The following is a 21,793-nucleotide window of genomic DNA, read 5'->3' as shown; positions in this document are numbered from 1 at the left end:
CATGGAAAATTCTTAAATCGCCACCGATTTTTATAAAATTTGATATTTAGACTCTTAAAAATATTTAATTGAACATGTGTTTCATGGTTTTCTAGAATTCACCGCCGAAGGGTGCAAATAAGGGGTTGAAAGTTTGTATGGGAAAATCTTTAAATCGCCACCGATTTTTCTAAAATTTGAAATTTAGACTCTTAAAAATATTTCATTGAACACATGTTTCATGGGTTATTAGAATTCCCCCTGAATACGCAAGCGAAGCTGCGCGCGTCCGCTAGTTATACATAAAATTTTGTAAATTTATTATTAATTAAAAGTTAATTAAAGCTTTGATATTAACGGCTTAACTTAAGAAAAAAAGTGTAATTTTCAATTTAGAAGTTAGAGCAGACGCACACTCTGTTGACGTTGCATCGTCCGAATATGAACCCGAGCGCGTTGCACACGTTGCGGCACATGGCGGCCGTGCACACCAGGTTGTTGCGCTCCTGATGCGAGACTGATGGCAGGTCAGCTGGACTCAGGATCACCGGGAACGAGTCAGGGTTTTGTATGAAGAGGATATCTGTAACAAAAATTTGAATAAGTTGATTAAGAAAACATAACAGTTTTTTGTGGTAGCTTTTGGCAACCAAAAAATGAAAATTGCAATTTAAAGTCAACGTGTTTTTTTGGATATTCATTTGTACACGTACATATGCTTTACATTTACCATATGCAAGATATGCAGGATAAGCATAAATCTGAAAAATATATTAAAAGGTACTTACCAGGTCTAATAACATTTTCTTCACACGTGACTGCCTCTACCAACAGTAGAGCTACTATGATAACAGAAATGAAATAGAATATTTTAGTTGCCATTTTGATGTTTGTAATTTAGTTATTCAACTGTGATTATTAAACACGAATCGTTGATATTTATACAAAAATTACAGATAAGAAATTCAAAGTAGGTAATCAATTCAATACCTTTTTGAGATAGCAATTCCCTTATTTTTTTTTTATCTAATTATTCATAATTTAAAATTATCGTTAATTTAGATTTTGTTTAATTTAATTTGTTTATTTTTATTGTTTTACATTGAAAGACTACTAACTTGTTATTTATTTTCGAGAATATAAAATTTTTAAGCACAATAGTTATGGATCTATGTAAATCTTATTCGGATAAATATATTTAATAACAAAAATATGATCATTTCCCAAGTATGGTCAAATAAAGCGAATGTATGTGATAAGGGGAGCGACAAGAGCCTTTTGTATTTTTTTTTCTATCAATAGCAAGTAGACAGAGAAAATCTAGTGTTAAGACACTCTTGGGACTAACTCAACGCGTAATATAAACATACAGCGGCAGAACTCAACGTTACGTTCTTGTTACTTCTTTACAAGCAACACAGTTCAGTATTTTAACTATGGTGATACCTGGAATAATGGCTAAAGTTTTTAAAGAAATAAGGCTATAGCTAAGAAAAAAGAAGTATTTTAAATTTTCTATAAATAGTTATATATTACTAAATATATCGGAAATAGGATATAAAATAGCATCACACATCTAGAAGTATAATCGTAGAATAACAATTGAATTCCCTACATCTATGTTCAACGCCATACAAGCATCGATTACGATATAACAACCGTTCGTCCGTTTCTAATAAACATTTAACAATGTAATAATATTGTAATTTTGGTATGTAAGTTATGAATGAGGGCACAGAGCTAGTTGAAGTACATATAGTAGTTTAACAATTTACATATCACTGAGAAGGAAGAAATAGAATTCCTGCCAATAGTAGTCCTATTAATAGTAATTCCTATTAATAGTAATCAATAGTGATTAAAGACTATCGAAATTAGTTTCTCCGAGACCGACAAATCTACTCCGTGGCCTACAGAAATAATCAGTTACTTGTGTTTTTATATAAAAATATTTGTTTAGAGATTTTTTATTAAAATTTAAATTTGTATTAAATCTAGGTAGTTGCGTTCACGCTGGTCAGATCTTGTGCAATGTATCTATCTTTTTCCAAATGCATAGATAAGATGTAACTAGGTTTCAATCAAGAAAACAACAAAGACTTCGAATCAAAACACATCTTGGAAGTAGCTTATCGAATTTAGCTTTATCTTTGCCCTAAAACACTAATTTGTTTATTTCGATAACAATCTACTATGTAATACAAGGGGCTCTACCGGCTTTTTTGGAGCATTCTTATCTTAAAATTTTCAATATAAATACTAGGTAACTCATTTTAAAATTATAACTGAAAACAACGCTAAAGTAATAAAATGGCTTCCAAAATATTTGTACTTTTCACCCTTTTGTCAGTTGTACTCTTTATACAAGCTGCACCAAGTGCTTCTTTGGGCGAACAAGAATCAGGTAAGTTCCAGTTAAAATTTTTGATACATTAATATTTAAATAACATTAGCAGCATGCTGCATTTTATATTACTTTGTTAAATGACAGAAGTCAACGTTGAATTTTATGAGACCAAATATTAATTATTTTCTCTATTACAGATATCCTCTTCATACAAAACCCTGACTCGTTCCCGGTGATCCTGAGTCCAGCTGACCTGCCATCAGTCGTGGAGCGTAACAACGTATGCACGGCCGCCATGTGCATCAACGTGTGCCACGCGCTCGGGTTCAGATTTGGACGCTGCAACATCAATAGAGTGTGCGTCTGTTCTAACTCCTAATTAAATAAACTAGTAATAGAATAATGTTAAGAAATAGTAATTTAGGAAATTTGTTTAACTGTGATTTAATAAATATTTTAAGTAATATTTTTTTGTTTATTATTCACCAATACAGAAAATGTTAATATTTAAATAGAAGAGCATCTAACTGGATCGTATCAAGGAAAGTAAATAAATAATAAAAAAAATTTCCGTCCGTTCATTCCGTCCGCGACAAGCGTTGAGAGTAGTACCCTGTGTTAATCTTCCTTAAATATTTAATTTGTAATACGCAAAAAAACGTTCATAGTAATAATAGTATAAACAATAGTGTCGTGTTTAGTGTACTGAGATCCTATTCTATAATTAAGGATTAAGTGAAAAAAGGTGAAAACAATTTCGTCTTCGCATATCGTCTGCCGGCCGTGACGGTGCGTAAGGACAGCGTTATATTTTTCATCTCTGTCACACCTGTGCGACTGGTAATATAACGAGCAACGACGATGTCTTTACAACGAACACCGCCGAACGTCTTCTTATCAGATGGCGATATACCTGCATCGGTTAATAAGATTGGCGGCGATAGCTTCATAAATACCCGCAAACGAAAACAAATAGAAAATAACACTGAGACGCTTATGCTTCAAATTGAGGAAAAGTTCAACAACCAAATGCAAATATGGAATAAAACCATTGGCGACTGCATCACAAATAGTATTGCCACTGCGGTAAATACGGCCCTAACCGGCGAACTGTCGAAAATAACATCTGCGTTATCTGAACTTAATGTTAATGTGTTAAAACTTAATACGGATACTATTAACCTCAATAAATCATTGAATGAAGTCAACACCCGTTTGTGTGAAATCGAAACGTCACTTAGCTTCTCGAATGAACGACAAGAACTCTTTGAAGATCGATTGAAAACTGTAGAACAACATATTTCACAATCTAGTTGCTATAAAACTCAAATACAACTACTAGAAAATAAAATACACGCTATGGAACAGCAGGCAAGACAATGCAATATCGAAATAACTAATATACCTGATAGGCGAGGTGAAAACCTTATTAGCATTATAGAATGTCTGGGTAATGCTATTAAACACCCTATAAAACAATCCGACATAATAACCATTCATCGCGTACCACACGCTGATAAAGACGATCGACGCCCGAAGAATATTGTTGTGAAACTCGCCAACAGGACACTACGTGATAATGTAATAGCCGCCTCGCGAGCTACGAGGGGGTTAAATTCATCATCAATATCTATATCTGGCCAACCTGTCAACATATACGTCAACGAGCATTTAACTTTAGATAACAAGCTGTTATTTCGTAAAGCCCGTGAAGCTGCTAAGAAAAACGAATATAAATATGTTTGGGTTAAGCATGGAACCGTGCTGGCTCGCAAAACAGATACTTCACCCGCTATTGCTATCAGATCACTCCAAGACATCGTGCGCATCAAATAAACAGCCTAGCAAAGTTAGAAATATGTCTCAAATTATATTATTTGCTCGGGTTATTCTAACTTTCAACAGTTTGTATCTTTATCTATGTTATATGAAAGACACAATTCATAAATGTATTTTATGTCCTAGCTTCACACACTATGCTCTAATTAATAACACCTGCATAAGTGAAACCAGTACTTGGTTAAAAGTAGGTAAAAGTAATAATACTTTACTATGCTATCGCTTCTCACATCTACAAAGCATTATTTTAAATCCAATTAGTGTACTAATAAATGTATATGTAGGGTATGTGTGTTGGGTAGTTTACTGCACGTCTGATAACCTTGAAATATTTTTAGCTTTCATCAATAATAATGATACACACTGTGTCGCAAAGATAATAATTACTATGTTTTATGTGTTGTTACTGTTGTCATTCCTATTCTTTTTAATTAATAAACAAAGCCGCCGCTTATATATTTCAACATGTGCATCTACATTGAATATAAACCGATTTGTTAGTTATGAACCTAATTACTTGTACATAATTCTTTATATTTTTAAACGTAAAATTCAATAGCATAAATAACAATGTACTTTCAATTTACTATCAAAATTGCCGCGGGTTAAGGACTAAATTAAATACTATTTACATGAATATATTGTCGCACAATTATGACATTATTATATTAACCGAGACTTGGTTCCACGATGGCATTGTAAATACTGAATTCATAGATTCCCGTTACAGCGTGTACCGATGCGACCGTGATCGCGTAGCAACAAAACGCAAAGACGGTGGCGGAGTATTAGTGGCAGTGCTGCGCTCGCTATGTGCCGTAGTCTGCACGCCTGCACTGGCTACCGCCCCACTCGACATCCCACGGATCGTAGACCATGTACTATTGGAATTGCGTATCGGTAACTCTCGATACTTAGTAAGTGCCATTTATATACCACCCGCCACAGATTCTGAGATATATGTTGCCTTTTTTAATAAACTACAAGAAATTATTTACATACATGAATACGATCACTTTTATTTGATAGGTGATTTCAATTTGCCTCATATTGATTGGTGTATTGATGGGACACGAGCAAAAATTAAAAACATAGACAATTTTACGCCACCGTATACTCACTTAGTAAACTTCATGTCCATCATAGATTGCATACAAATAAATATTTTTAAAAACAATATGAATAGAATACTTGACTTATGCCTAACTAGCGTATATAATACTGAGTCATTTTCGGCGCCAATCACTCTGGTTCCACCTGACGTTTTGCATCCTCCCTATTATATTTTAATACCTATTGATAAAAACTCATCCAAACCTACACCGAAAAGTCCATGTTTTAGATACTGTTTTAAGAATGCCGATTATGAGCAAATTAATAGCGACATTTTGGAAATTAATTGGTGTAAATTGTTTCAAAATAAATCTGTTGAAGAAAGTGTTGACATCTTCTATGAATATATTTTCCATATTATACGGAAACGCGTTCCTTTTAAAAGAGCCAACAATTTTAAATTTCCTGTATGGTTTACTCCAGCACTAATACACATATTTAAGAATAAAAAGAAAGCTTGGATTAAATGGAAAGTATATAAAAACCAATCCGATTATTCTATATTTTCAATGTATCGTGATAGATTCAAGACAGAATCACAAATTTGTTACAATAAATATATCAACTCTGTGGAAGACAGTATTCTCAAAAATATTAAATACTTTTGGACTTATATAAAAAATCGTCAAAATCAATCAGATATACCAAACAGTGTCCATTATAACGGAACAAAAGCAGATACTCCCGAAAGTATTTGTAGTCTGTTTTCTTCTTTTTTTCAATCTGTTTTCCAACCTTCTGACGTATGTGACTCCTTCTGTATGGAAGATATAGATGACATAGACAGATACACTAGTAACGACACTGTTATTAGTGATATACATCTATCGGAATCAAATGTCTTTAAGGAACTAAAGTCTCTAGATACTACTAAAAGCGCAGGTCTTGACAATATTCCTCCTATTTTTATTAAAACTTCTGCTATGTCTATATGTAAACCTTTGACCATGTTGTTTAATAAATGCCTAAAAGAGGGTATATGCCCAGTTTTATGGAAATCAGCTAGAATTACACCAATACATAAAGGAGGCTTAAAAAAAGATGTAGTTAATTATCGACCAATTTCAATCCTATCAACACTATCCAAGGTTCTAGAGAGACTGGTGCGTAATGACGTCTATCCACTGTTGCATAAAGCTATTCTTCCAGAGCAACATGGTTTCGTTCGTAAACGATCTACTATCACTAATCTGTTTATTTATACTTCTAAACTGTTTGAAAATATTGATGCTAATGCTCAAATGGATAGTATCTACACAGATTTTCTGAAGGCGTTCGATAGAGTAGATCATAGGATACTCTTAGAAAAACTGGCTTTCAACGGTATTCGTGGCAATCTTTGGAGGTGGTTTAAATCTTACGTAACAAACAGAACACAAAAGGTTGTCATTAATGGATATGAGTCAGGTACGGTTATTATAACGTCTGGGGTGCCCCAGGGATCGATCCTTGGTCCGATGTTATTCATCCTATTCATTAACGACATCCATATGTGCTTCCAGCATTGTGATTTTTTACTATACGCAGATGACCTAAAAATTTTCCGCACAATAACTAATTTTAATGACCATCTGGATTTTCAGGAGGACCTGAATAGATTTAATAATTACTGCATTGCTAACAAACTACAGCTAAGTTTTGACAAGTGTAAAATTATTACCTTTACTAGAAAACAAGCGTCTAGTACCTATAATTATTCCATAGGTGGCCATAACCTTAGTAGAGTTCAAACCATCCGTGACCTTGGAGTCACATTAGATAATAAGCTGACACTGGATGCACATGTTGATAACATATGTAGTAAGGCCTACAAGATGTATGGGTTTGTTATGAGAGCTAGTAATGACTTCGTCCGTCCAAGCACATACCTACATCTCTATAAAACCTTGATCCGTTCACAATTGGAGCATGGTGTGTGTATTTGGGATCCGTTATATAACAAATACTCAGACTGCCTGGAGAGAGTGCAAAAGAAGTTCTTGCGTTGCATGCACTATAAATCCTGTCGTAATTATAAACCATACTATCAATTACTGCAGAAATATAATCTTTTAGAGTTAAAGTCTAGGAGAATACAAATGCAAGCTATGTTTTTATATGACATTTGCCATAACAGATACGATTGCTCTGATATTGTGAATAGTATAAGCTATGGAGTGCCTACTAGATCATATAGGCGGGCCTGTCGTTCCACCCATCATCTTTTTGCCACACGAACGACTCGTACTAATGCAGGCCTACGTGCACCTATTCAGCACACATTAAATTCCTACAACAGCAACTTTAGCCATATCGACATCTTTGCAAATACTGTAAGCGTTTACAAAAGACTGCTATTTGAGGAACTGTATGATGACACTTAATAAACTACAGAATTATAATGTACAATCGACTCTCAACTTTTAAAACTTATTTATTATATCTAGGGTAAACGATGTTGATTTCACAATTATTATATGTATAAATTATATTATATATAAATTATCTTATTGTGATATTGTTAGTTTACCTCAATAAATCAAAAAAAAAAAAAAAAAAAAAAAAAATAAAAAAAATAGTTGACATGTAGTTGTTTGTAATTAACATTACAGAAAATAGAGTTAAGAATTGAAATGTAAAAAAAATAAATCAGTACTTTTACTTTGTGATTCACTTGGCGTTTAATATATACGTATAGGTGCGGAACTCAATAGCCTTGTTCCAGAGCAAGAAATTGAAGATAATTATTTTAACGGAGCGGGAATCCAACCGACAACCGTCGCGTTTAGGTACAGTATGCCGCTTGCCTCTTATTACTTACAATTTTCATATTAGTCCACATTTATATTTTTTTGCATACATATATGGAAAATGAACATTTTTGTGCTTAGTTTAAATTTTATTTATAAAAAGCTAAGTAATATTTCAGTTGCTCCTGGAATAGTAGCGACTACGTAATTTTAATTTTACTTTAAATGAGAAATAATATTAATATTCCTCTACACTTACTATTCCTATTGATATTGAGTATATTTTATGAATATAAATTCTATTTTCGTATTGCAATGGAGAATAGTACAATAATTTCACGGTGTTTAATTACAATTACGAATGTTGAATGTGAAAATGTTATGAGATTAATTACTAATTATGAAATGTATTGCTTTAGTATTTCATGTATAAAACTATAGTAGGTATATGGTAAACTAAATAGTAATACAGTTGTGGATATATGTAGGTAGTATGTGGGTAGATTTATAATTATTAAATAACTTTTCATCACGTATGATATTAAAACATTGTAAATGTTTAGAGAAATGTTTGTAAAAATCGTCGATTTTTGCTAATATAGCTTTAGTCAAAACAGTCCGAATAAGAGAAATGGTACCAGCAGTGACGAAACTCAAAGTCAAACAGTTCCCAAAAGATTCAAATTATTGCTTCTTTTATTTTTTTATTATTGGCGAAAATATACAAAACCAAAATATTTTAAATTAACAGTTTATTAAAAATTTAAGTTATATTGTAGCACAATTATATAATAAATTCTTATAAGTTGGTGCAGATGCATATTCTGTTGATGTTGCAGAGACCGAACCTGAACCCGAGCGCCTGGCACACGTTGCGGCACATGGCGGCCGAGCACACCAGGTTGTTGCGCTGAGGTACTGACAAGGCTACCTCTCGACTTAGGATTCTTGGCACCGTGTCAGGATTTTAAATGAATAATACATCTGAAATTAAAAAAAAATGCTATATTAATATCTTCTTTTTCTTATAAAAGGAGCAATGAGCCTTTAAATTTTTATCGATTTTGAAAAAAATGCATTGATATTGTATCCTATCCTATATCTTATAAAACAAAGTCGCTTTTCGTGTCTGTCTGTTGTTTCTAACTCTTCTTCTTCTAAACCACCCAACGGATTTTGATGCGGTCTTCACCATTAAGTCGAATGTTTTTCGTAGAAGGTTTATATATAGTTTATTATTTGTACATTCTTATGTAAATTAACATAAATACGATAAATGTGTATAAAGTCCTACCCGTTGAGACACTTTCGCGCATGCGCTGCTCTAATGGTAAGTACTACATGAAAAAAATGTACTGGAGTATGGTTCCTCTTAATAAGATCTACAAAAAAGTCCGCGAGAGCATATTCATATCTTTTAAGAATAATGTGTAGTGATCATTTTTCTGTCTAAAAATAATAATTTCAATATATTTTTTATTGTGAGGGATATTTTTCCATAATGGTATTAATCCTTATCCTTTAAAATACTTTATCAATTTTCTACGTTAAACGAAGATAAAATTTGCTTTTTACAATATTTCGAAATTGCGAATAGTTTTACAGAAAAACGCATTTAATTGTTGACACATCCCGCCGTTGACACATCAGCTGTATGTTACTCAAGTTTCACTTATCCCTTACTCTCAGCATATAAATAAGTATATTAGTTACGTTGGCCATTTAATGTAGACCAAAACTGTCTTTTACTGTTTTTCATTTTAATAAATACTTTAGAAGTTGTTACAATATCAAAAAAAATCCTTGCTGCGAAACGGCTCGCCACTCGCCATGCGTCCACCGCGCCCGCCTGCCTTACCCGCATCGGTGGTTCAGTGGTAGAATGCTCGCCTGCCACGCGGGCGGCCCGGGTTCGATTCCCGGCCCATGCATTCTATTTAATTTTCCTCACAGGCAGCCACGTCGTGCTTGCTTTTCATCAGGGACAGAATACCCCCTTCAGCATTAACCACAAGCTCGAAAAAAAAAACCCGGCTGCCTTTATAGCAACGAAGATTTAGTTAGATGCGTTTGCACGTATTGGATAATTAGAGTTGAATGTATTATTTAAGCGCGATATATTTGGTTTCACATTTTTTGTAGTAGTTATTAGTAGGTAGGTTTTTGTTTATAATTTCTTCCGTTTAAAAATAGTCATTTAACTATCTAAAAATAGTCATTTAAATATATTTTAATAAGTACTTGAAAAGATTAGTAGCACAGATTTAAAATTACGGTACCTACTAAAAAATCCTTGCTGTGTAAAACAATTGGAAAATCCTTATTGAAACTACGAAAATGCGGGTTGCATTAGGGTTTAATTAATTTTCACATTATCTTAAGTGCTTTGCAAACATACATTACATGAATAATCCAGTAGTTAAAGCGGGCGAAGCCGCAGGAGGGTCGCTAGTTACTATAATAAATTAGTAAATATAGTAAAACAATTACCAGGTTGATTAATATTTTCGTTACAAGTGACTGTTTCTAGTACAAACAAAGCTACTATTATAGCAAAAAATAAAGAGAAAATTTTAACTGCCATTTTTATTTTAAATTAGTTGTTAAACTATCCTGACAATTTTTTTCAGCATTTATAGTATTTCATAACTGATAAATTATCCGTTAAGCCTTATTAATGAAGTATGCAGATATATTTTCTAACAAACATATAGAATTCACATTAATATTGATATTTTTTAGGGTTACCATACAGAATTAAATGGAATCCTTATATTACACTCACACACAAACTCACACACTTAGACTGTATTCGCTTTTGAGTATGTTACTGTTTGTAATTTTCTTCAGGAAGTCGTGGGGGCACTAAACTGAAATTAATGTCATATTATATCCAAGTAAGTCTCTTGGAGCAGAGAAAAAATAATATTTTACCTCCAGTTAAAATGTATGAAAAAAATCACTGCGTTATGAAAGCCTATAGGGCACTTTATGTCGATCTAGAATAATCATGAAATTTTGCAAAACATGAGAACTAACAATATAAACAAAGTAATAAAAAAAAAGTATTTTTTAAGTACATCACAGAAAAAACCATTGCAGATTTATATTTATATAGTATGTCAACTAATCAATTTCCTTAAGTTTAACTTTCCTTTGGTCTATAATTACGAAATTAGTACGGAACCTTCAATACGCGAATACGGCTCTCACTTCACTAGTTTTTTATTTTAATCAAATTACAAGAAATGTTATCAACGCCAAAACAATAATATTATGCAGAACTGCATAGATAAGCATTTCAAAACAAAAGATAATATTATATTTTGTTTCTGTTTATATTAAAATTAATTTGTGCATTTCAATATAAAAAATAGAGTTTGTTCTTCATAGAATATTAGCTAAATATTTGTTAGAGATCACCGATATTAAAAAAAAATGTTTTAATATTAACACATTCTGAATTAAGGATTAAAATCACATTATTGTTAGGAAACAAACTATTGTTACATGTAAGTCCTGTTATTAACTACATACTTCTAACATTAATTGAGGAGGGCTACGGTGAGATAAGTTATTAAAAGTACGAGCATTTTTGCATATTTTTTTAAATATATGTGAAACATCAATATTTTGAACGTAGTGGTACTCGGAACCACAGTTCTTAGATGCTATGTAATGAATGTTAGGATGACCTGTCTAACGTACCTACGAAGTACTGAGGTCATCTATATGCATGTAATAAAAAATTTTCTAATACTGTATCTACAATATTTATCCGATTTTAAATTTGTAATAATGGAAAATCAAGACAATGTTGTTTAACTTTAAATAAAAACACTCTAGACTTAGAACTTGTGCAATAAGAAAACTTTGGAAATAGGTACGTCGTACATTAACGAAGTCATACTAAACTTAATTACGACTGTATACAAAGTGTATAAATCAAATTAATTACTTTTCCAGTAGGCGAATCTGTCTCTTATATTGTTAGCTTGTTATTACTATATTACTTCGTAATATATTTTTGTATGTCAATTCTATATATATATATATTGGATTTAATATTTGTGAAACATAATGTTAAGTGTAATATTTCACAAACATTTTCTTTTCAGACATCTCTAGAATCTCTCTAAAATATACAGCAAAATTTAGTTTTTTTTAATAATTTTCCTTCTTTATAAATAAATAATTTATTATTAGCTGATTTGATTGTAGCGATGTTTATTTGCTTAGCAGATTAATTAATAAACTATATTTGAATACTATAAATATTTTCTCATTACACCATTTGAGATCATGATTATCTATATATATAAAAGGACTTGTCCTCACTGACTGAGGTAAGACGCACACACAGCCGTAACCGCTTATGGTAGAAACGTGAAATTTGGGCAGATGTTTACTTTCGTAATCTGGACATCCACTAAGAAGGGATTTTAAAAAATTATAACCCTAAAGGGGTGAAATAGGGGTTGTAAATTTGTATGGAAAAATTTTTAAATCGGCATCGATTTTTATAAAATTTGAAATTTAGATTTTTAAAAGTATTTAATTGAATACGTGTTTCATAGTTTTCTAGAATTCTCCCCCTAAAGGTGCAAATAAGGGGTTGAAAGTTTGTATGGAAAAATCTTCAAATCGCCACCGATTTTTATAAAATTTGAAATTTCGACTCTTAAAAATATTTCATTGAACACATGTTTCTTGGTTTATTAGAATTCACCCCTAAATAAGCTAGCGAAGCTGCGCGCGTCCGCTAGTATAATATATTTGAGTCTCAATTTTTCCACGATACTATACTTAAATTTTGGTTTAAAAATAAATGTTTTATTAATTATTTTAAGTGAAAAACGGAAGTGTCTTCATGGGGAACGCGGTGTCTCAACACTAGGTTCTCAAGTTCTCTTGCTCATTTTGGTTTTTGTCGCTTTGGAGTCTCGTGTCTTGGTAAAGGATTTTCTTTCCTACCTGCCTATGAACCCCGGATATAGCAGGATATAGCGTGAAGATTAAAAAATAATTTTGAGCTACATTGTTCCAAGTGAGGCATGGATTCGAACATAATTATTTCCATATAATCTACATCAGTAACGTAAGGTTTGATATTAAAATTTACATTACCGATATTATATTATTATGTTAATATAACGATTAGATATAAGAAGATATATCCAAGTGACTTTAATATGAACAGATCAATTGATTACTTATAGTATATCATAAATTATAATAATGGACAGCTACTCGAAATCTTTTATCTTATCTATTATTAGAAGTAAACGAATTAAATTGTTTGTTTTTTAAAATGTTCAATATAAACACAGAACTGAATTGAACTGGATAAAACAAGCGAAAAATTACAACTTCAGTTCTGATGACATATAATTACAATTTGCAGAATCATGAGGAAACATTGGTTCCGAAAAACACTAAATATACTTTTATTATACAAGATAAATAAATCTTACATTTTTGAATGTTAAGAACGGTATCCAAAATTGTACTTGTAAAATTTGGGAGTTTGTAAAGATTTTATTATTAACTTTCTATCCATTTCGAGACATTGACAGCTTTGTTGTTGTTTGTATTGGCTGACAGTTTATAATAAATTGGAAAAATCACGCTTGCAACATAAGAACTTTGTTTTTTAATAAAATTATTTTCCTACATAGGAATCGAACCCACATAGTGTGCAGTCGGAAAATATTTCGCTGTGCCACAATGATCTCACATTGAAACCGCTATTTCATAGGTCTAATACATAGAGAGAAACTACCTATATGTATGTAAAGTTTTCTCAGTTTACCAGAATCTCTAAACAATGATGTAAGTTATAATGTAATATTTGTATATACGACGGTATATTAATTGCTTTTTTTTTGTTTTTTGAACGCATAGAAGAACTGTAATTAGATATCCATAATAGAAACAATAAAGACTTTGAATCAAAACATATTTTAGGAGTAGCTTATCGATTTATCGTTATCGTTGCCCTAATACACTAATTTGTTTACTTTGATAACCATCTACTAAGCAATGTAACGGGGAACTACCAGTTTTTTGGAGCATTCTTATCATAAAAAAAACTATATAAATATACGCAATTAATTTTAAAATTACAATCGCAATCTTAACGCTAAAGCAGTAAAATGGCTTCTAAAATTTTCGTACTTTTCGCCCTCATGTCAGTTGTAGTCTTTGTACAGGCTGCACCAAGTCCTTCTTCGGGTGTAGAAGAATCAGGTAATTTTCAGTTTTTTTTAAATATTTAAAATAAGAATAGCATCTGGCTATTGCTTACTACATCGAAGAATATCGAATATTCCTTTAGCTATTTATGCATTTTCTTTTTTCTTTACAACGTTGAATTTTCTCAGATTCAATTTATTTTGTATTTTACAGATATCCTCTTCATACAAAACCCCGACTCGTTCCCGGTGATCCTGAGTCCAGCTGACCTGCCATCAGTCTCGCATCAGGAGCGCAACAACCTGGTGTGCACGGCCGCCATGTGCCGCAACGTGTGCAACGCGCTCGGGTTCATATTCGGACGATGCAACGTCAACAGAGTGTGCGTCTGCTCTAACTTTTAATTAAATAAACTAGTAATAGAATATTTTTAAGAAATTGTAATTTAGGAAACTTGTTTTACTGTGATTTAATAAATATTTTAAGCACTACGTTTTTTGTTTATTATTCTTATATTGATACTGAATTTTTACTATATTTAAATAGGCGATATTTAATTATTTCGCAGTTTAAGTGAATCAAATTTTAAACGATTTAAATCATATAAAGAAAAATAAGAAGTTCATTATTTTGTGACTCTCTCCACAAAGTCCTGATTAAAACTTTCAAAGCTTTTTGGATTATATAGGAATAAATTATAAAAAATAGTATTTTTCCATTGAAGCTGTATTCCGCATATAGCATGGTAGGCAGAGAGAACCTAGTGTTGAGACACTCCGTTTTCCGCTAACTCAACGCCACGCTTTTTATCTTGGTACCAGAGCAAATAAATTTAAATATAAATAAATCATTCACTCGAGTGGGAATGGAACCCACACGCCACAACGACAAAAAAATAAATATTATTTAGTTAAGCCTACGAACAACAGCCTCAAATATAATGCTTGACGAGTAGATAAGCTCCTAATTAATAATGATATTATCTGGCATAAAAGTCAAATAAGGTAAATAAGAATACTAAATGTATTTTTAGTATTTTTTCTCCATCTATATTAGAACAATCTTTCAAAACCGAGTTTATGTAAACTTTAAAGGTCGTTAATTAAGTGTGAATTTGTAAAATAAGTTTCATTCCCTTGTTCTCCTCAGAAAAAGAAAAAATGTAAAATATTGTAGATGTAATAAAAAAAATATTGCGTTATTTCTTATATCATAAAATTTCCTAGTGCATTGTAATATTTATTAAATTACTAGCGACCCGCCCGTGGCTTCGCCCGCTTGGACTACATGATTATTATTCATTTAATAAACAGAATTGACTGACAGTTAAATATGTTGATATGTTGTCAATGCATAATTTAATTTAATACATACTCCAAATGTTTTGTATTTTTTTAACCGACTTCTGTAAGAAAAGGAGGTTATCAATTCGACTGTTTTTTTTGTTTGTTACCTTATAACTTTTGACTGGGTGAACCGATTTTGATATTTTTTTTTATTTGAAAGGTAAAGCTTCCCGAATGGTCCCATTATTTTTTGGTCTTCGTGTGACAATGGTATCTATGAGAAAATCACATAAGTCTTAAATTTGCATTAGGTATGTGCGCGACAAATAGACGAATAACTCAATATCACGCCAACGGATTTCGATGATTATTTTTTTATTGGAGGTTAGTTAAAAGGTAGTTTGAAAAGAGTTTGGTATAATAATACAATATGTGTATACAATATGACTTAAGACTTATTTGATTTTCTGATGGATATCATTGTCAAATAAATTATAAGCAAAAAATCATTTTTAGAAAAACTTTTATTTAAACGCCCTAAAAAGGAGAAAATAAAATTTGTCTTTTAAATTTTAACTATCAACTCATAACCTCATTGTACGCAATTTATATGATCATAAAAGCTTGTCACGCGATTTACTTGTATAAATAAACTAGTACTAATTTAATTATGTAAAATCTGCAAAGATTAAATTTTCAAAGTTGCAATTTAATTAAATATTGATTAACGCGACAGATATCTTATCTACTTCAAAATTGAGCTCTAAGATTTCACCCGAAGCCACATACATACATTACAAGTTAAATAAAAGCTTTTAAAATCGACCAATTTAAAATGAAACCAGGGTAGCACCAGCTTTCAAATGAAAAACAATTATATCTCATCATATATGCGTGATGCAGCATGATGAAAGTTCTATTATATCATCATGTACCACCTACAGCGTTGTGACTATAATTTTTTTCTATTCTAGTACAGTGATCGTGCGGCCTTTTTCTTTTACTTAAAAAAAATATTAACATTTAAAGTATCAAATAAGGTATGTATCGCAACTAGCATCGGTTTAAATCACGCAAGACCCGCCGAGACAAACTGTTGTCACACCTGCACTGTTTATAAATGCACTCAAATACATAACTGAGTTTAAGCGTCAATAAAAAAAAAACATAATTTTAAAATGACTATCAAAGACTACTATTCGATATTACTTTACTACTTAATATTTTGTAATTTTCTCAAAAGATTTACATTGAAATCACCTAGATTTCAATGTAAATCTTTTGAGAAAATAAATATCTCTAACCATAATTTTAAAATAAGAAATTGTAAATAAATATAAAAATTTTATTAAATCACAGATATTTTACAATTTTCTTAATACATAGTATCTTAAAGTATGCTCTCTTTAAAGTACGTTATTACTAATTAATTTAATTAAAAGTTAGAGCAGACGCACACTCTGTTGACGTTGCATCGTCCGAATATGAACCCGAGCGCGTTGCACACGTTGCGGCACATGGCGGCCGTGCACACCAGGTTGTTGCGGGGAGGACCTATTAAAGCCTCTTCCGGGCTAAGTATCACCGGGAACGAGTCAGGGTTTTGGATGAATAATATATCTGTAATAGAAATTTTTATTAATAATAATAACAAAAAAATACAGATTTTCAAGCGACTTTTAGGCATCTCAAATTAATTGCAAGCTCTTTGGAATTTGGACCAGCTTTATTTACATCGTGACTCTCAGATTAAATTAGTCAGAGAGAGAGAGAGAGTTTTTGACACGTTGTTTTGTTTACATACATAAAAGTCCATTTTTAATTGTTTAATAAAAGGTACTTACCAGGTCGAACAATATTTTCTTCACATGTGACTGCCTCTACCAACAGCAGAGCTACTATGATAGCAGAAATGAAATAGAAAATTTTAGTTGCCATATTGATGTTTGTAATTAAGTCTTGTTGTTGTTGTTGTTGTTCTTTAATTAAGTCTTTCAACTGATATTACTAAGCACGAATCGTTGATATTTATATAAAAATGACAGATAAGAAATTAAAAGTAGGTAAACCAATCAATACCCCCTTGAGTTATCACTTCCCCTAATTTTTTATCTAATTATTTATTATTTAAAATTATCATTTATTTAGGTTTCGTTTGATTAAATTTAATATTTTTATTATTTATATTGACATATCAATTACATTTTACATATATTCAAGAATTTTATTTAGTTTAACACTAAACTTAGTTCAGTTAGTAGACCATTTGAACAAAAAATAAATACTCATTACATACACATCGCTCGATGATTATGGGTTCTAGTCGTTTACACAAAGCATAGCGAAGCGAAATTAGTCATCGTAATGAAGTGACGAAAATATATATATTTTTTATTTATTATACTTAATGTACTTGCACTGTGAAAAATATAAGCATTCTGCAGTTTATATAGAAAAAGAATTCTCTATATAAACTACAACTGTGCCCAGTTCTCTCTTTCGTCCGCACAATTTTTGTTCAAATTTTTTCGGTACAAAAGTTTTGTGCCAACTGTGTTGAATGCAGAAATCTTTTTTTTAGCAGATTAAATAAACTATATATAAATATTATAAATGTTTTCTAATAGAAGATTTACCCACGTTTTGCCTAATTTTCTTTAATGTAACTCATAGATGATTTTATTTAAGCCATAGCTTTGTATTAACTTTGTACTATTTTATATTATCATATAATACTATAGAAGTATAACACAGAACGTGCGTAAACTACTATTTACTAGACACGGCTCTGAACTATGGTATGTTTACTCAAGATTCTATCGTGTAAAAAAAGGGACATCCGTAATTTCTCAAGAGACGGTCGTACGTGAAACTTCTTTTAAAAACATGATTGTCCAAATCTGGCATTGTCTTGGTGATTTTGAATGATTTTAAGATTGATACATTTTCATTCTATTCCTTGAAGGCTTCGATATTTTAATTTCTACTATTTTTTTACTACAATTTTATCACTATAAAATATCGGTAATAGTTAATATAATTACTATGTCAATATAATGATTAGATATAACTAGCTAATCCAATTTATTTTAATTATAAAAGTTTAATTAATCACTTGTAGTATATCATACATGATAACAAAGAACAGCCACTCGAAATCTTTTGTCTTATCTTTATCAAAATAATACAAATTAATATTTTTTAAAATTTTTAATTATATACAGAATGGATTAGGTGGAAACGGAGAGCTGGATTGAACTCCGAGAAGTCAGTATCGTTGATACTGGAGGAAGGCTACGTGATATGCAAGGAGAGTTTAATGACAGAGGCCGATAAATGATTTTCTTATGCACTGTGCCACAATGTCAAAAATGAGATAATTATGATAAATATAGATTTATAAAGCTAGATGGTTTAACTGTTATTTTCAAAGGAAGTTTAATTTCTAAAAATACTTATAAAATATACATTTCAATAAAAATAACTTAAAATTTTATAAGTCCATCTTTTATTGCAATAAAATAAAAAATCTATCGTGACCATTTATTTTTGTCGACGACATGTGCATTGAATATAGACAAAATAGTGGAAAAACAGAGAGACAATATATAAGTAATGTTTACTAAAGCCACGCTTCTATATTCAGGGAATATGTACAATTAAAAAGTAGGATCCGTCCTAAATAATGATATTGAAATATACGTCGAAATTACGTTTGTTAATTAATTGTAAATTTTATGTACAGAGTATTATTTATTTTGTTTCTTCGAACGTATTAATAAGTTGTAATTAGGTTTAAATCATAAAAATAACAAAGACTTCGATTCAAAACACATCTTGGAAACACCTTATCAACTTATCTTTATCGTTGCCCTAAAACACTAATTTGTTTACTTCGATAACCATCTACTATGCAATGCAAGGGCCAGTACCGTTTTTTGGAGCATTCTTATCTTAAACATTTTTAATATAAATACTAGGCAACCGATTTTAAAATTATAATTGAAAACTCAACGCTAAAGCCACTCAAACTCAAAAACTCATAGCTAAAGTAAAAAATGGCTTCCAAAATTTTTGTACTTTTCACCCTTATGTCAGTTGTACTCTTTGTATATGGTGCTCCAAGTCCTTCTTTGGGTGGAGAAGAATCAGGTAAATTCCATTTTAAGTTTTATGTATTATTGACAGCTTTGAGTACATTAAATTACCTTAGCTTACTTACTGCATCTTAGTTTGCTTTGTTGAATGACGGAAGTCGACGTTGAATTTTATCAGACCATATTTTAATTATTTTCTCTGTTACAGATATTCTCTTCATACAAAACCCTGACTCGTTCCCGGTGATCCTGAGTCCAGCTGCCCTGCCATCAGTCTCGCATCAGGAGCGCAACAACCTGGTGTGCACGGCGGCCATGTGCCGCAACGTGTGCAACGCGCTCGGGTTCAGATTTGGACGCTGCAACATCAATAGAGTGTGCGTCTGTTCTAACTCCTAATTAAATGAACAGAATAGTTGTAGGAGAACATATTTGAATACTTTAAGAAACTTTACATATTTAAGTAATTGTAAAAACATTTAACTGTGATTTAATAAATTGTCTATATATATTTACAACATCTTGTATTATTTTATTAATAATAAACTTCATTATATTAAAACTTATTGTGAAACGAACTAATTTTAATCTCAAATAATTTATTTTATACAATATTTTTTGTCAAAACTTATGAACTACTACTCATCTGTTGATTGCGGTTACTTATAAGTTAATTTTTTCTGTGCTCTAAGGGACCAACCAATCCTATGAGGGTCCTGTTCTTTTTCTTTTAAGGTACGGATCCCTAAAAAATATCATTATATTTATGTTAATATACAAGAATATATTAGTTTCTATTATATAATTTCTCTCTGATAATAAATAATCAATCAGTTATGAAATAGTAAAAATACTGAAAATTTAAGTCCTACCATAAAAACACTAATTTTCTTTTGCGATTCGAAAATACAATTTATATCCACAATATACACTCAATATCCAATACGAATAGTGAATGTAATGGAACGTTAATATTATTCTTCATTTAAAATAGAATTTAAATTACGTAGTCGTAACTATTCCAGGAGAAACTGAAATAATATTTAGCTTTTTATACATAAAATTTAATCTAAGTAGAAAATTCTGTTGATATTATAACATAGTTTTCTATATCAGTTATTTTTACCAATTTCACAAAAAGTAGCGAGACTTATTGTTGTTTTGTAAATTAATTACACAATCATAATTCATAAGTGACAAATATTTTATATAATAAATAAACCGTTGTAGCTCAGCACAGTGTCTGACTGTAAGTGCGACGATTGTGAGTTCTATTCGCACTCTGAGGCATGAACTATTTTCATTTCCTCACTCTGCTAACAAGACAAAGCAGTTCGCCACTCAACAGGCAATGGCTCATATGAGGAAGAGTGTCTTGTCCTCTTATTATTCTGCCTTATGCGACATTACGAGAAAGTAAAAAATACATTTTTTTTTCACATACTTCATTACATAATTCAGTCAAATTTGTAGATACATAAAGGTGATTGTTGCTCGCCACGAGTCTTCCAACCCGCTGTTCTGGTTTTTGGTGAATCCTGTAAATGTTTTAGTCAGTACGTATCACCAAATCAAATTGTCATAAATGCATATACATGCAACATTGCATTGCGAATGTATGAATGGTGGCGCAGGCGAGTGATGAGTTCGGAACGAGCGTGTCATTTTTATTTTTTTTAACGTGCCGCGTGACGTCGGTCAGTACAAACTTTTACAATAAGTCAGTGTGGATTGTCATTAATTTGCATCGTCTAACCAAATCTGAGCTAATGAGCAAATTTGCTCTGGCTGTTATGAAGTATTTTTTTGTTTAAATGCTCTATTAATATTAATGAGATGGTTAAAAAAAAATATATTAATGTGGTGTCGTGGGACACCAGGTAGGGACGAAGTTCCTTCGGCTAATGCAGAATCGACACAAATTGCAAAAAAAGTCGTGCTCAATTTTATGTAGGTTTTCTTGATTTTTCTCTTAAATTTTGCTGATTAGTTTTTATTTAAGTACAAGAAAGTATTTAGAAAATTCAGTATTTTAGGAAATAATAAATTATTTAAAATAAAAAAACATCGTAATTCAAATTATCAACTAAAATAACAAAATATGTCTCTTTATTTTTGTTTGACATTATAAAATTACATAGAAATAGAATAGAAAAATAGAAATAAAAATAATTTTAACTCTCATCCCTTCTATTACCACTTTCTTCT

The 21,793-nt window shown here is 31.2% G+C and overlaps 2 protein-coding genes and 4 long non-coding RNA genes across 8 annotated transcripts; 3 read left to right on the top strand and 3 right to left on the bottom strand.

Annotated features, from left to right (window-relative positions):
- Positions 1-355: 355 nt before the first annotated feature.
- Positions 356-873, bottom strand: LOC146530197 (uncharacterized). Its single transcript, XR_014878921.1, has 2 exons — positions 768-873; positions 356-562 (listed from the first exon to the last, which is right to left on the bottom strand). It is a non-coding gene; the product is annotated as an uncharacterized LOC146530197 (long non-coding RNA).
- A 1,393-nt stretch (positions 874-2,266) lies between these two features.
- LOC146530196 (uncharacterized) lies at positions 2,267-2,710 on the top strand. The gene is made up of 2 exons (XR_014878967.1): positions 2,267-2,383; positions 2,524-2,710. It is a non-coding gene; the product is annotated as an uncharacterized LOC146530196 (long non-coding RNA).
- Positions 2,711-2,911: 201 nt separating this feature from the next.
- LOC146530195 (uncharacterized) lies at positions 2,912-4,166 on the top strand. The gene has a single exon (XM_085200464.1). It carries the CDS (start codon positions 3,188-3,190, stop codon positions 4,160-4,162), a length of 975 nt encoding a protein of 324 aa, XP_085056590.1. The 5' UTR covers positions 2,912-3,187; the 3' UTR covers positions 4,163-4,166.
- A 4,576-nt stretch (positions 4,167-8,742) lies between these two features.
- LOC146530194 (uncharacterized) lies at positions 8,743-10,634 on the bottom strand. Its single transcript, XM_085200714.1, has 2 exons — positions 10,498-10,634; positions 8,743-8,973 (listed from the first exon to the last, which is right to left on the bottom strand). Exons 1-2 carry the CDS (start codon positions 10,589-10,591, stop codon positions 8,807-8,809), a joined length of 261 nt encoding a protein of 86 aa, XP_085056840.1. The 5' UTR covers positions 10,592-10,634; the 3' UTR covers positions 8,743-8,806.
- Positions 10,635-13,945: 3,311 nt separating this feature from the next.
- Positions 13,946-20,103, top strand: LOC146530192 (uncharacterized). Of its 3 annotated transcripts, none has more exons than XR_014878960.1 (2): positions 13,946-14,256; positions 14,416-14,693. It is a non-coding gene; the product is annotated as an uncharacterized LOC146530192 (long non-coding RNA). The 3 variants fall into 3 exon arrangements; XR_014878961.1 differs by lacking the exon at positions 14,416-14,693 and adding an exon at positions 19,794-20,103 and having other exon boundaries at positions 14,119-14,256; XR_014878959.1 differs by lacking the exons at positions 13,946-14,256; positions 14,416-14,693 and adding exons at positions 19,480-19,640; positions 19,794-20,103.
- On the bottom strand, positions 16,845-17,459 carry LOC146530193 (uncharacterized). The gene is made up of 2 exons (XR_014878952.1): positions 17,333-17,459; positions 16,845-17,108 (listed from the first exon to the last, which is right to left on the bottom strand). It is a non-coding gene; the product is annotated as an uncharacterized LOC146530193 (long non-coding RNA).
- Positions 20,104-21,793: the final 1,690 nt, after the last annotated feature.

The sequence above is a fragment of the Heliconius melpomene genome, chromosome 17 (genome assembly GCF_056956725.1).
Source record: "Heliconius melpomene rosina isolate 202511_hmr_F chromosome 17, ASM5695672v1, whole genome shotgun sequence".
NCBI classification, from domain to species: domain Eukaryota; kingdom Metazoa; phylum Arthropoda; class Insecta; order Lepidoptera; family Nymphalidae; genus Heliconius; species Heliconius melpomene.
Note: the sequence above shows the minus strand (reverse complement) of the source record. Positions and strands in the feature narration are given on the sequence as shown.